At 47.0% G+C, this 13938-nt stretch overlaps 1 protein-coding gene across 1 annotated transcript in view; it reads left to right on the forward strand.

Annotated features, from left to right (window-relative positions):
• The window catches only part of LOC135806677 (unconventional myosin-XV-like), a 66974-nt gene that overhangs the window by 50947 nt on the left and 2089 nt on the right, over positions 1-13938 (forward strand). The window contains exons 40-49 of the mRNA XM_065320907.1: positions 2004-2077; positions 2342-2424; positions 2795-2925; positions 3133-3227; positions 4701-4778; positions 6245-6341; positions 7023-7317; positions 7534-7670; positions 9778-9911; positions 10438-10572. Coding sequence (XP_065176979.1) covers positions 2004-2077; positions 2342-2424; positions 2795-2925; positions 3133-3227; positions 4701-4778; positions 6245-6341; positions 7023-7317; positions 7534-7670; positions 9778-9911; positions 10438-10572 — 1259 coding nt within the window. The remainder of the gene's footprint in view (positions 1-2003; positions 2078-2341; positions 2425-2794; positions 2926-3132; positions 3228-4700; positions 4779-6244; positions 6342-7022; positions 7318-7533; positions 7671-9777; positions 9912-10437; positions 10573-13938) is intronic.

The raw sequence follows: 13938 nt of genomic DNA on the forward strand, positions 1-13938 counted from the left end.
AGAAAGTATTTTCTGTGCTTGACCAATCATCATCATTCTGGCAAGTCAAGCTCAGCGAAGAGTCATCAAAGCTTTGCACATTCAACACCCCATGGGGCCGAATGAGATTTCTCCGCATGCCTTTCGGGATACGCTCCGCCAGTGACATTTTGCAGAGACGCAACTACGAGACGTTTGGAGACATCGAAGATACGCACATAATGGTAGACGACACGTTTGTCGCCGGAGAGACAGATGGTGAACATGATGAAGTACTTGAGACTGTACTCGGACGAGCACGAGAGAAAGGAGTCAAATTCAATCCTGACAAGTTCCAATACAAAGTATCGGAAGTCAGCTACATGGGCCACCTAATTGGAGAGGAAGGCATTCGAGCTGATCCCGAGAAGGTCAATGAAATCAAGTCTCTAACGATCACCATCGAATGCCGCTGAGCTGAGACGAATCCTGGGCATGGTCAACTTTCTAGCACAGTACATCCCCAATGAGTCGGCCATAACAGCACCACTCAGGCAGCTACTCAAGGACGACACAGGCTGGCTGTGGTGTGATGAACATACCATAGCCTTCCAGACAATCAAGGAAATGCTGACGACAGCTCCCGTGCTGAAACTATTTGACCCAAAAGAAGACGTTGTGATTCAAGCAGATGCATCCAAGGACGGACTGGGTGCTTGCCTACTTCAAGCAGGTAGACCAGTCGCATATGCATCAAAGGCACTTACTAAGTCTGAAGAGAACTACGCACAAATTGAGAAGGAGCTACTTGCTATCTGTTTTGCGTGCGATATATTCCGACAGTACATCCTGGGGCAAGATGTCGTGGTTGAAACAGATCACAAACCGCTGGAAATCATCCTGCGGAAGCCACTTCATGAAGCTCCTCTGCGCCTACAGAAAATGATGCTACGATTGCAGCAGTACCAGCTAGATGTCCAGTACAAGAAAGGCGTGGACATGGTGCTTGCAGACCCTCTATCACCAGCTACAGTGGACTCAGCCTCGCAAACCCTAGAAGACGGCGTCCTGGTCTGCGATATGGGCGAGCTCACAGACACCACAGAGGAGAAACTCAGCCAGCTAATTGCAGAGACAAAGAAAGACGGTGAACTGCAACTACTGGAAAAGGTCGTCGAGGATGGTTGGCCGGAAACGTTCAAGGCTACACCGCCCTGTGTCAGACGATTCTGGAGCATGAGGGACAGAATCTCATATTTGGACGGCATCCTCTTTGTGGGCAAACGTTTCATCGTACCCGCCAGCATGCAACAATATGTTCTACGGATTCTCCACGAATCACACCAAGGCGTGGAAAAGTGCAAATACCGTGCATCGGAATGTGTTTACTGGCCGGGAATCCAGCAGGACATTGAAGACATGGTCAAGCAATGCCCGGTGTGTCAGCGATTCCAAACAAGCAACTGCCGCGAAAATGATGACAAGCAGGAGCCGGCAGCGCGCATGCCGGTTACGAGTGATGACAACGTTCCCTCGGGCTCAGAGATTGTGGGTGACGGCATGACCCTACCGGAAGCAACGGATGATGGGGATCGATTGAAAAGTCCGGCAGAGCCTCGCTATCCGCAACGGAATAGAAAAGAAAAGAATGCAGATGGCTATGTTTACTACTAGTGCAACATGATTAAGAATCTAAACATGCATGCGCAGTTTACCTCCATGCATCAGCCTATTGGACTTCTCATCACATCCCATTCACAGTTCATCTATTACTTGACCTTGCCTAAATGCCTACTCTTAACAAAGTACACTACTAATCATTAGGGAAAGGAGAGATGTGACATATTCCACCAGCATTGAGTTAAGTACACGTTTCCTTGTTTGCACAACTGTATATCCATCTTGAATGTACAGGTACATGTTCGAGTTACATGTAGGATTAGCAATGCAGTGTAGCATATCACAGCCTATAGCCTACTTCAAGTGCTTTCCGTGTGTTCACATGTGTTGCATGTGTTGTGCTGTTATGGTGTTTATTTGTTTAGCTATTATGAGATTCATGGGTGACTATCTCATGAAAGGCAAGCAAGAAACTGACCTCGTCTATTTCATCCTGAAGGTAGGTTTGAGTTTGTCTTGTTCCATCCCCTGCTGTATGTGAAGTTGTACCCCATTATAATGTTTGACATGAAATGGAACAAAGCATGAGAGCCAAGGGAGGCTGATGTTTTGCCGCCCCCTCCAAGCTACTACATGTAGATGTAAGAATTTTTTTTCCATAACTCCGGAACTTCTTACGGTTGCTAATACTCGTATACTGGTGAATTCTGTTTGAGATATTGCTTTCTGCTGTACATGTTCAACCTTGCCCTTATTCTTTTAGACATGCCATGACCATGAAGAGCTACGCGATGAAGTGTATTGTCAACTCATCAAACAAACCACAACTAACAAGAGCACCAAGACGTGAGTTGACAGTTAATTGTGTGTAGAACTCTGTGAGCAATTAGAACCCTGTGAGTAGTCCAGGCCCTGTGAGCAGTCAAGGCACTCTGAGCAGGCAAGGCCCTGTGGGCAGTCACAGGTGCTGTAACCAATCATACGGTCACAACTGCCCTGTGGCCAGTCAAAAAAACCAACAACCAGTCACACTTTCCTCTGTACCCCAAATCACCAGAAAACAATCTGAAGGGATATTATTGTGCGTGTTACAGAGTCCACCGTGCCTGCTGTTATCTTGCCCTTTCTTGCTCTGGCTGTCTCTGTTGTCACTGCTGCTAAGATTGTTAGATTGTGTGTGTTTTTGTGTTGTACGTTGTGTGTTATGGGTGTGCAGGGATAGCTGTGCTCGTGGCTGGAGATTGATGATGATCTGTACTGCCTACCATGGCTGCTCAGATCTCCTGCGACCATTCCTCTACAGATACCTGCAGGTCACAGCACAAGATACCAAGAGAGAATTCCACTGTAAGAGTTTAGGAATTCCTATATCTCTTCTCTCTTCAGTCTGTACTCGCTCTATTTCTAAATGCAGAACATGTTTGACAGGGTTGCCATTGGAATACCGGTATTAGTGCAAAGCTAGCTTTTTGACAGGGTCGCCATGATAATATTGTAACATGCCATGCCGCAAAGCTTTTGTCCTCTGTTGTCCTGTTGCCCTGTTTCATGTAGCCACTGCGTCTATCTGTGAGTCAAACATGAAGCTAACATCACGTCTTGGTGGCCGAAAGGATCCACCAGGAAAGTTGGAGCTGAAGGCATTGGCTGTAAGTCAGTTTGCATTTGTTTCCTCTTACCCTCCCTCCCCTCTCCTTCTCTTTCCTTTCCAAACATTTGCGGACACTTTTCATTTCAATGGAAGCTGCTTTTCGTATGTGCAGTTACATTGAGCCATGGTGTTTTTGTCTTAGGCCGCGGTCACACCGAGCTCGATTCAGCCGTTCAGCCGAAACAAGCGCTTGTTTACGTCACTATTACCATGGAAATGGCTGAAAAATGTCCTACAAGCGACTTTCAGCCGTGGCTGACTCTCAGCCGTTTTTTTCGGCTTGTTTCAGCCACAGCTTGTACAAGCGGCTGAAAGCCGAAATTCAAAAAATAATTTGAGTGCGCTTGGAGCTCCGGAGCACACCATGTAGCTAGTTGACATGATGAACTGATATTGATCAGTGTTCTTTCTTGTGTCCGGGGAACCGTGCTATCCCTGTGCCTTTGTTTTGACCGTGAGTCTGTCTACCCCAACTACACTGTATTCAGTTTGATTTGGATTTTGTCCGACGACCATGGATTTCTGCCGCTGTGCCTCTAGACTGCTGCGTAGATTGTTGGAGCTGTGGTTTGAGGCCAAGACAAGGCACCACACTCACGACCGAATTCATGAAGAAAGCCGGGTACGAAGAACAGAGTGGATTGCAACTGAGTTCAATAACGGCAACCGGCGGGGCAGAAAGCTCGACATCAGGAAACACCACCCGAACCATCGCGTCCATGCACACCGAACAAATAAAAAGAGCACGACTTCGCAATTCAGAATCCGGGCTTCCTTTGCTTCTTCATCAAAACTGAACACTAGAACAAGTGCAGTTTTAGATCGCGAACGTATGCTCTTCAGTTTCTTGCAAACATTGGTGTGTTTCGAGATATTCAAAATTTGGCGGGTAAGAAAAACAAGCCATTCAAGCTTTGCACTCAAGGTCTGGTGTGACCGCGTCACAGGGATCACGCAAGCCAGCTGAGCGCCAGCGATAACAAGCCCAAAGTGGCTTGTTTCGGTGTGACCGGGGCCTTATGTTTGTGAATCCTTCCCGGAAGCAAATGCTGGTTTTTATGCATTCGTGTAATTACTCAGCGTTATTTGCAATAATAATAATAATAATTTCATTCTGAGGAATCAGTGTTAGTTTCCGTTTCAGCAGTGAAGACTTCCACTGATGTTGCATGGGTGCGCTGTGGCATGGGTTTTGTGCCTGTTGCGTGGGTGCTGTGCCTGTAGCATGGGCTTTGTGCCTGTTGGCTCTCAAGTCTCAATCCCCTACAAGTACACTAGAGCATACCTGAAGATGCTAGTGTGCGTGTGTGCGTGTGCGTGTGTGTGTGTGTGTGTGTGTGTGCGTGCGTGCGTGCGTGCGTGTGTGCGTGCGTGCGTGCGTGCGTGTGTGTGTGTGCGTGGCCTTCCTGTGACTATGGTCAGTAGTAATCATATTTCGGTTAACGTGATGCATTTGTTCTCATTGTTACAGAGTGGCCGGCATACAAAGAGGCAGATGTTCTATTTGCCAGGTGACATGACCAAGGTTGTCAAGATCAAGACGTGTACGGTAAGAGTGGTATTGCGATTACAGCAAGAAACAGCCAGATATCCCTGACTGCTTGCTACTTCAAGTACATGTATTGTGTGTTGCAATTTTATTGTCAAGTGCTTTATCTACAGTATTACTTGTACCATAGTGGTCCCTATTGTAAGCATCATCTCTATTCAATGTGCATGCTTCCAGTAAAACACATGCTGTCTACTCTGCATGCACATTGACAAAGGAAGGTGGCCGTCTCCATGCAAGGCACACCCATCCCTTTCCGCAAAGAAAATACCTTACTACGGACTGTACTCTGGACTCTGTACTGGATGTGTACAGAATATCACTCGAAAAGTAGCTAATGGATGAGACAAAACGTGATTAGCATTCCGCGCACGCAGACGGCATGCAGGCAGGCATACATCATTAGCATTCCGCGCACACAGACGGCATGCAGACAGGCATACACCACACGAATAAGGCTAGGTTGTGTTGGGTAAGTACTGGTGACGAGGAACTGGTTGGTCTTTGCCGCAAGGTAGGCACGAGCCCGTGAGGCTGCGAGTGCCGCAGAAAGGCAGAAGCCCGGAGGCTGTGATTGCCGCAGGAAGGCAGAAGCCCGGAGGCTGTGATTGCCGCAATGGAAAGGCAGGACCATAAGGCCATAATGCCGCAATAGAAAGGCAGACCAGTTATGAGTGACTCGCCACCAGGTTTATTGTACTTGAAGTAGGAATGATGCAATGTAGTATTAATGGTTAGTGGTGGGATGGTGGGTCAGCAAAAGACAAAGGCAGCAGGATGCAAGTCGGGCATGAGCCAAAGCAGAGAAGACTCAAAACTGAGAATGGCAAGGAGATGTGCCACGTTGCGGACTCGGACCCGATCAAAACTGAATTAATTATTGTGATGGCGTACGCATAAATTAATGTGATGCACAGCAGGCGGTCTTGCCGGTCGCGGCAAGGCGCGCTAAACAAGTGCCGCGGCCAGAACCGTAGAGGGCGCTGTTGCGCAGCAGATACGTAGTTGCGAGATGTGCGCCTACGCTAAACTGAATTCATTACATGAATACATCATTGAAATTATTTGAAAAAAGTCAAAGAGTCGTCAATAAAGGCACATCAGCACAGGTTGGAGGGAGGTTGAAAACTGAGACGGGTGTGTATGAAACAGAGAGTGAGGTGGTATTATTACTGCATTCTTCTGATCCTTTTACCATGAACTTCAAGTACTGTAAACCGTGAAATTATTGCCATGGTCTAATTTCTGCGAAATTCGCGACCGCGTGGAAATCGCGAAATTTAGACAGCGTGAAAAGGAGATGCAAGAATGCCACAGGTTTAGCAAGAAATGCCATTCTGCATTCGCAAAATTAAAACCTCGCAAACCTGTCCGGATTCTGAAAACGCGAACTAAAAACGCCGCGAAAATTTCACGCTTTACAGTAACATGTACCCCGTGGCACACTGTCTCCCTCTGCTTATCAGATCGCCCGTGACGTCATCCGGGATTTGTGTGGAATGATGGGTCTGACTTCTGAGCTGGATTGCGATGAATATGGACTGTATGCTGATCTTGGAAAACGTAAGTCATGCTGATAGTAGTAGTAGTGAAGTCATTTCTTTTCAGTACCAACCTTTACCTCTGAGGGGATTTCCCGCTTTGTAATTAGGTGTGAGTAAAAGATGCTGTGGCACTCATGTAAACTCAGAAAAATGTTGTTAATCGCTGATGTCACCGAACTTCAAGAGAACAACATCACCACATTACCGTAAAGTACAGCGAGAACGCCGTACCTTGATTTTACACCCAGGGAAAGGAAAACTGTATGGAAGAGAGCAGCTAAACTTGTATAGGAATGGACTTGGACTTGTATAGTGAGTGTGACAGTGTGAGAAGCTTACTCCACTAAGGTCACATTTATCATGTTTTCATGTGGAGCTCTCATCCACTCAAAGGTAAATTGAGTACGGATTAGCTCTCATCCACTCCAAGGTAAACTGAGTACGGATTAGCTGCGCACAACGTGCAATGTATGTACAAGGCATGTGTCATATGACCTACAGACAGGACACCACCTCCACAACGCGACCACAAAAGTACGAGAATGGTGGGGGCCTCTCGCGGTACTTTGCCCGTGCTGTCATTTGACAAATTGTCATGTTCCACCACCCCTCTGGGCCTCTTCAGTGTTTGCTAGAATGCTCAAACAATGATCATGAAACTAGAATATTTCTTGTTTCTTTACCATTCTCTTTGATACAGAATCTCTTCCACTTCCCATCCAGCCGAACGACTACATCCTGGACATCACAACCATGTTGGAACGGCAAAAGCTGGAATACTGGCTCTTCTTTAAAAAGATTGTTTGGTTCCGTCCAATGCGTTTGGAGAACGCCCTTTTCATCAATCTCTTGTATCACCAGATTCGCCCAGATGTCATGCGTGCTCACTTGATTGTTCTGGATGGTGGACAGCTTGACCCTGATGTACAACTACGCGTGTCACTGTTAGCATCCTTACAGCATCGTATTCTTGGCCAGGATCAGCCGCCCACACGGTGAGAATCCTATTGATGGACAGTACAGTAAAACTCTCCTAATCCGGACGCCCCTTATCCGGCGCGTCCGTCTACCAGGCACCTTTCTGACCCATCTAGAGTCCCAGAATGTGTCTTTTCAACAAAAAACGGCCACAAAACTTTGATTGCCATAAAAATGTTTACTTGCTTGCATTTTTAATTTTGTGTATTGAATCATGTGACCACCTGTTGCAGAGCACAAGTTTCAAAACTCCTACCGCCCAGCCTGGCACACATGTCAACTCCTGACCAATGGGTTTCAGAAGTAGCACAGGAATGGGACGAAATTGCCAGCAGAATCCTTCCAATGGATGCCAAGGCCAAGTATCTTAGTAAGTACATGTAGTGTATTTCGTTGTAATGGAATGGTGTCGGTATAGGGCTTGAAGATGATGTCAGGAGTCAATAAATAACGACTTCTGGCTCGAATTGGATCCACTCTGACCGTAGTGAAATATGGTATTTGATTGGCAGGTTCCTCATGTGTCATGCTGGTGTGACTTGTTGGGTACCAGCAGTGGGTCCCCGGCCCGAGCAACCCGGGCAAGAAGGCCCTGTCCAGTTAGCAGCAGTGGGTCTCCGGCCCGGGCAACCCGGGCAAGAAGGCCCTGTCCAGTTAGCAGCAGTGGGTCCCCGGCCCGTCCCCGGCCCGGGCAAGAAGGCCCTGTCAGTTAGTACTGGCGGATAAGTCACTCCATGCTGCAAAGGCATCCACCAAAACATGTGTGGTTTCAAAAGTCAGCATTGCCATAACTCCGGTTGTGACATAGCGCTTTCAACTCCTACAGGAATGCTTACGAATACTCAGGATATCACCCTGGTATTATCATGAAATTGCCATGGACACTAGAGTAATTAAAGCGGGCTTGCTACCACCCTTTTGTAAGTGCCATAGATGACTTCTTTTTATCTGCCACAATGGACACAACATGGTGCGAAAATCAGCAAAAGGATGAAATGCAAACAAAGGAGCAGAATTGCTTCTGTACCAAGGACTCGGAGAACTTGTCGAGGAGAAAGCGGATACTGGGAAGCACAATGTATGCAATAGGAATCAAGCGACAAAGGAAAACAACAATTTTGCGTCCAACAAATCTGATGATCATGCATCTGATTATGATGTCATTGCTATACATGCGCAGCGTGCGCGCCACTCTCCCACGCGTGCTATCCAAATCTTGCTTTGCAGAAAACTCCTTTGTCACTTCTGTTTTCAGACGACTTGACTGTTCACTGGTTTGTCTGTCAGTTGTCAATTTTCCCTTCCCTCCCAACCCCATTCGACTGGGGATCACTATCTCTCCGTCACTGTCACCATAATTTCCTCAATCACAGTGTCAGTACAACTCTTGTCAATATACTTATATCGGGTGAGGGCAGTCTATCTCCGCAGCTGGCTCATTTCAATTACTACCGGTCGCAGCTCCTGCCCACGGCAGGCCGACCGTCTCTCGTTCACACTCTGTGTGCACCAGGTCACAGCTCCTGCGCAGAGCAGGCCGACCTGTCAGTCTCTCTCTTTCTCTCACACTATGTGTGCACCGGGTCACAGCTCCTGCGCAGAGCAGGCCGACCTGTCTTTCTCATGCACGCCAGCTGCTCCGCCCAATATCCCTGATATGCCAACCAGAAAACAATGTGTTCTGAGCCGGGTGCATGCCTGTATGTGGAGAGTGCGTTAACCGGGGTTCAAACCATGCTTCTATTCAAGTTATGCTTCTATTCGAAACATGCTCCTACGTCAACATCATAAGTCTGCACTGTGCAGTGCATACTGCCATGCATGTACGTGCACATGTACTTTGCAGGGAGTGGCTTCTATTCAAAACATGCTTCTGTGTCACGGCGCGCTTCAAAAAACGGCTTCTATTCGAGTCATGCTTCTATACAGGTCATGCTTTTATACGCGACACTACAGTACCTCAAGTACACTGTGGCGTATGACTAATTGAAGTGCATGTACTTTGGAGTACTTCCAGAGTTTTTGAAGAAGAGGTTGATGCAACACACAATTTTCCAGAGTTTTTGCTAGTTTTGAGTACACAGTATGGTAACTATGGTAACGGTGGTATTGGTATACACTGTGCCTGTAGTCTTTCCTAAAACCAAGAGTAGATGAAAACCAAAGTGTGCAGCTTGGGGCCTTTTCTGCTATGGGTGTCTGTCACGGCGAAATTCCGTGATTACATCATATTTGGCCCAGATCTGATGCGGGAAATGGCGTAGTGCGTACAACTGAGCTGCAGTTGTGCAGAAAGAGACCTGCTTGAATCCTGCTTGTACGCCCTACATCACTAAAATGATGTAATCACGGAATTTCGCCGTGACAGCCACCCATCCGAGCTGCACACTCTGGTTTTCATGTACTCTTGCTAAAACTGTACATTCTGTACATTCTGTACATTCTGTACATTCTGCACATTCTGCACATTCTCCTAGGTGTGGCCATGACTTTCCCATTGTACGGATCGTGCTTCTTCCCGATTAAGAATGCCTCCGATTCCAGAGTGCAAGGTGAATCCATCATGGCGATTAACAAGTCTGGTGTACATTTCCTCAGCTACAAGACTAGGGTAAGTATCATTGTGTGTAGCACACTGGCGGGCTATGGTGATTGCTGAGTGGCACTTTGAATAATGGGTTCATTGTTGATGACTTTCACCGGATAAACTATGAGTGCTTACTTTTTCTACATTATTATCCAAGCGACTTGTACCTACTTTGGAAGCAACCAACTTCCATGATGCACAGGAATGTACTAGTACAAAAAAAGGAATATCCACTGCATTGCACCAACACATTGTAACATCCGCTGCATTTTACTAACACATTGCAAGCCACATGCGGAGATATTACTGACTTTCAGTGAACGACTGAGGTGGGATTTTGAATTCATGTGGCTTTGCACCATTATGAATGAAGCTGTGGGAAGCCTCGCCATTGCTACTATGCTTTGTACCAGGATAACGAATTTAGTGACACTCGAGCCGCTGCTGTTGCTGTTGCTGCTGCTGCTGCTATTGCTGCTGCTATTCCTGCTGCTATTGCTGCTGATAATTTATCATTGCTGTTGCTGCTATCATCTTTGGTGTATTCCAGGAAACACTTGTGACGTACACCTTCGGCGAAATTGTTTCCACAAGGAAGCTAAGATCTAACTCTGGCCGCCAGTACCTTGACCTGAAGTGTGGCAACTTGATGGTTGTCAAAGTCACTCGATGTGAAACACCCTATGTAAGTTGCATTGTCTTATCTGTTCATCATGGTCAACTTAACCTACTAGGAAACTGACATGCATCACCCTTTAAGAGCCGCCCCATACTTGAATGCAAAACTTCAAAAGATCGTAACTCAGTCCAATCTCGCTCAAATCCAGTGATCGAAATATCCAGGGCGAAGAGAAAACTCTCATCTGTCGGGAGAAACAATCCGCGAAGCGCTGCGAGCAACGGTTCTTGAGATAAATCACTCGTAAGTTGAGCCGCGATCGCGGCAATTTCAAAAGCACGCAGTGCGACTTTAGTATTGAGAATTTTGAGACTTTTCGTCACGCTGGTTTACTCGAATTTGCACGGGTTTCACTGTTGATACTAGGGACCTTTCGCACCACGCGTACGGATACGAAACGAATGCTGATTCGTCACCTGGGTTCGAGGATTCGTCAGAGTCGCCGCGGAGAGCTCGTTTTCACGAATGAAAGCCTCTTCATTCGTGGCACGCTCCGAATCCGCCAGGTACACATTTTTTGCAAGGTACACACATGTTTTGCCAGGTACACATTTTTCCCCTTGATTCCATGATCCATGCACGTGTGCGCGATCACACCCGTACGCCAAGGTACCGGCCGTATTCGTAGTTGCCATGCAGATTTGCATTACGACTTGCGAAACCTGAATTCTGTTTTCAACGAAACGATTACGAGCCGAATCAAACTTTCGTTTCGCATTCGATTCGTAGCAAATGCGAAAGGTCCCTATTGTCAAGAGTACACAGCGAAAAAATGGGAACTCCACGATCGAGTAAAATGAAATATCTGGAGCGGGACGCAATTGGACGCATTTGGGGCATTTTTCGTACTGTCACTGCGATCTAGCGCTGGATAGACGGTGTGCTGGCTATCATGATCCTCATTCTCTTCCTCTCGCGGAGACCTTTCCAGGAAGCCCTAGGGCGCGTTTGGTTGGTACGAACTAGAACAGGATTCACCAGAACAGCGCGTTTGGTTGGGACTGCACCTGTTCTGGGTCGGCCAGAACATGTTCTGCTTGCTCCGGCCTCGAGGCCGGAGCAGACCGAGCAGTTTCACTTTTTCACAGTGAAACCTGGCGGGAACATCGATTTTGGTCCCAAATGATCACGTGCATACGCTTTTGGGTTGGACTCATCGTACCGTACAAAGTGACCATGGTGACCCATACACATTTTGAAGAATGCACCAAGTTTGGCACATTTTCCCACAAAAATGTGCTCTGTTTCTGGAGTACCGTTTGGTTGGCACGAGGCTGCTCCATGTGCACCAGCTGTTCAATCCTGTTCTAGATCGTACCAACCAAACGCACCCCTAGATTGCGAGGATTGAGTGAATAGAACTGAAGCTATGATCCAAGGAACACGAAAAAATGCAGAATTGTGAAATTTTCCTCACCACTGTCAACGTATATATACGTCATGACGTGTGCTCCTGCCCCACTGACGACGTATATATACGTCCTCAGTGTACGTCACGTTTGTACTGATGCCTCAACAACAGTGGGGCCTGAAATTGCGCAGCCGATTGTTTCTGGAATTTTCATGCGTACGTACACCGGTACGCAGTATGCACTCGGCGGTTTAGGGAATACTTCACACTATTTTGATAGCTGGATTGTCTTGCCAGTGAGTGTCTAAATCAGAGAATGAGCAGTATTGCATTCTCCATCAATATGACTTTACCTGTGCTGCGTGCGTACGTACGTACGTACGTACGTACGTACGTACGCGTGCGGCCAGTGATGATTCACCCTGGGATGCGCCGAGCACAGTGAGCCAACCGCTGCCACTGCACCGGCTGCTATTATAGCTGATGCAGTTGCTGTGGTTGCTACTCCAGTTACTCGACATCCTCACTGTCCATCACATGGTTTTGTCTTGAAGTAGGTAGGGCTGCTGGAGGATTCAAGCTTTACGAGGCGCCCAAGAAAAAGAAAGACCCATTCTGGATCACGAAGTCGCATATGATGCAAGCGCCGTATAAAACGAGTTGCTGTACTCTAGTCTAGGTTGCCGTAGAACACCAAGATCATATCAAGCATGTTATAATGACATTTCTCCATTCTGAAGTCAACACTGACCAGTTATAGCACTGCTTGCCATTGCTTGTCTGATCTTTGTCGTCAATTGCCTAAACTGAATGAATTTTGAGGAAAAATCGCCAAAAGTCGCATATCTAAATATGGTGTTATGAGTCTCGTACAATGAAATCCTACAAAATTTCTTTGGATTCACAGTGCATATGTCCATACCCAACATCTCCAATCAATTTTGGACCAGAATATGCATTTTCAAAAATTGCCGTTTTGGCCCAGTGGGAGGTGATTTTCCGGTCAGGGCTGAAAGGGTTAAAGGGTTCAGTAAGAATAAAGGACCAATAAGTTACGAGTTATGACTAACAGTCCACCAAAGTAGCGAGATAATACAGTCCACCAAGGTAACGAGATGTTATACAGTCAGGTATTGCGACGACAACAAGGCACAACACTGACAGGGACATTTGGTGGACTGTTAGTCATAACTCGTAACTTATTGAACTTAGAACCCCGTTGGAACAACCAACTTCATTGAAACTTACTTCCTCCGCGTCATTAAAATTGTCGCTTCGCACATCGCAATATTTGAGACTTGGCTCGTCTTTGTCGACTTTCGGAATCGCTGTTTTCTGTGTTCGAACACTGGTGCGACCCTTCCTGCGCAATGTCGACTTGTCACTGAAGCCGTGGTGGTCTCGGACTTTGTCGGAGCGCTCTTCAGCACCAAGCAAATTCATCGCGCTCCGCACTATTCCCCCCAGAGCGCATTTCGTTTTCTGGAGTTTGTGCCGTCCCACATCGTTCGCGTGGGCATAATCAAGACTGCAAGCTCCGGTATAAGAATCCTGGTATCTCTCCTGAATACGAAATGCTGAAGTTGACGATGGCAAGAACAAAGCGGTCTCAAATTCCTAAAATGCGCTACTTGTGGCGCATGTGGCTGCGAAGGTAGCAGGTCTGAAAACACCAACAAAATCAGGGAAGCGCTTGCCAAGGAAAGAAGGTGCGGAACTGCTTACCCTATCCCGCTGGAAGGTCGTTACAGTGTACTTGAAAAATGCTAGCTTGCCTTCATCGCCTGCCACCGGGAGGCATGGATCGCTTGAAAACGAAGTTTCTTGACCTGAACTTGACCGCGCGTCTTGTTCAGCGTATTGTTGAGTGCTGAAGGGTCTGCCTCAAACTCTGATGAAGACGTCGACCTTAGCTGCAATTGCAAAGAAGTGGGGCCACAAACTAAAGCTTGGTCCGTCGACAATGCTCTGCCTCAATTTCTAGCTAATTTCTTTGCCCTTCGAGTGGACAAAATAAATTC

This window comes from Sycon ciliatum, chromosome 1, assembly GCF_964019385.1.
Source record: "Sycon ciliatum chromosome 1, ocSycCili1.1, whole genome shotgun sequence".
Lineage (NCBI taxonomy): Eukaryota > Metazoa > Porifera > Calcarea > Leucosolenida > Sycettidae > Sycon > Sycon ciliatum.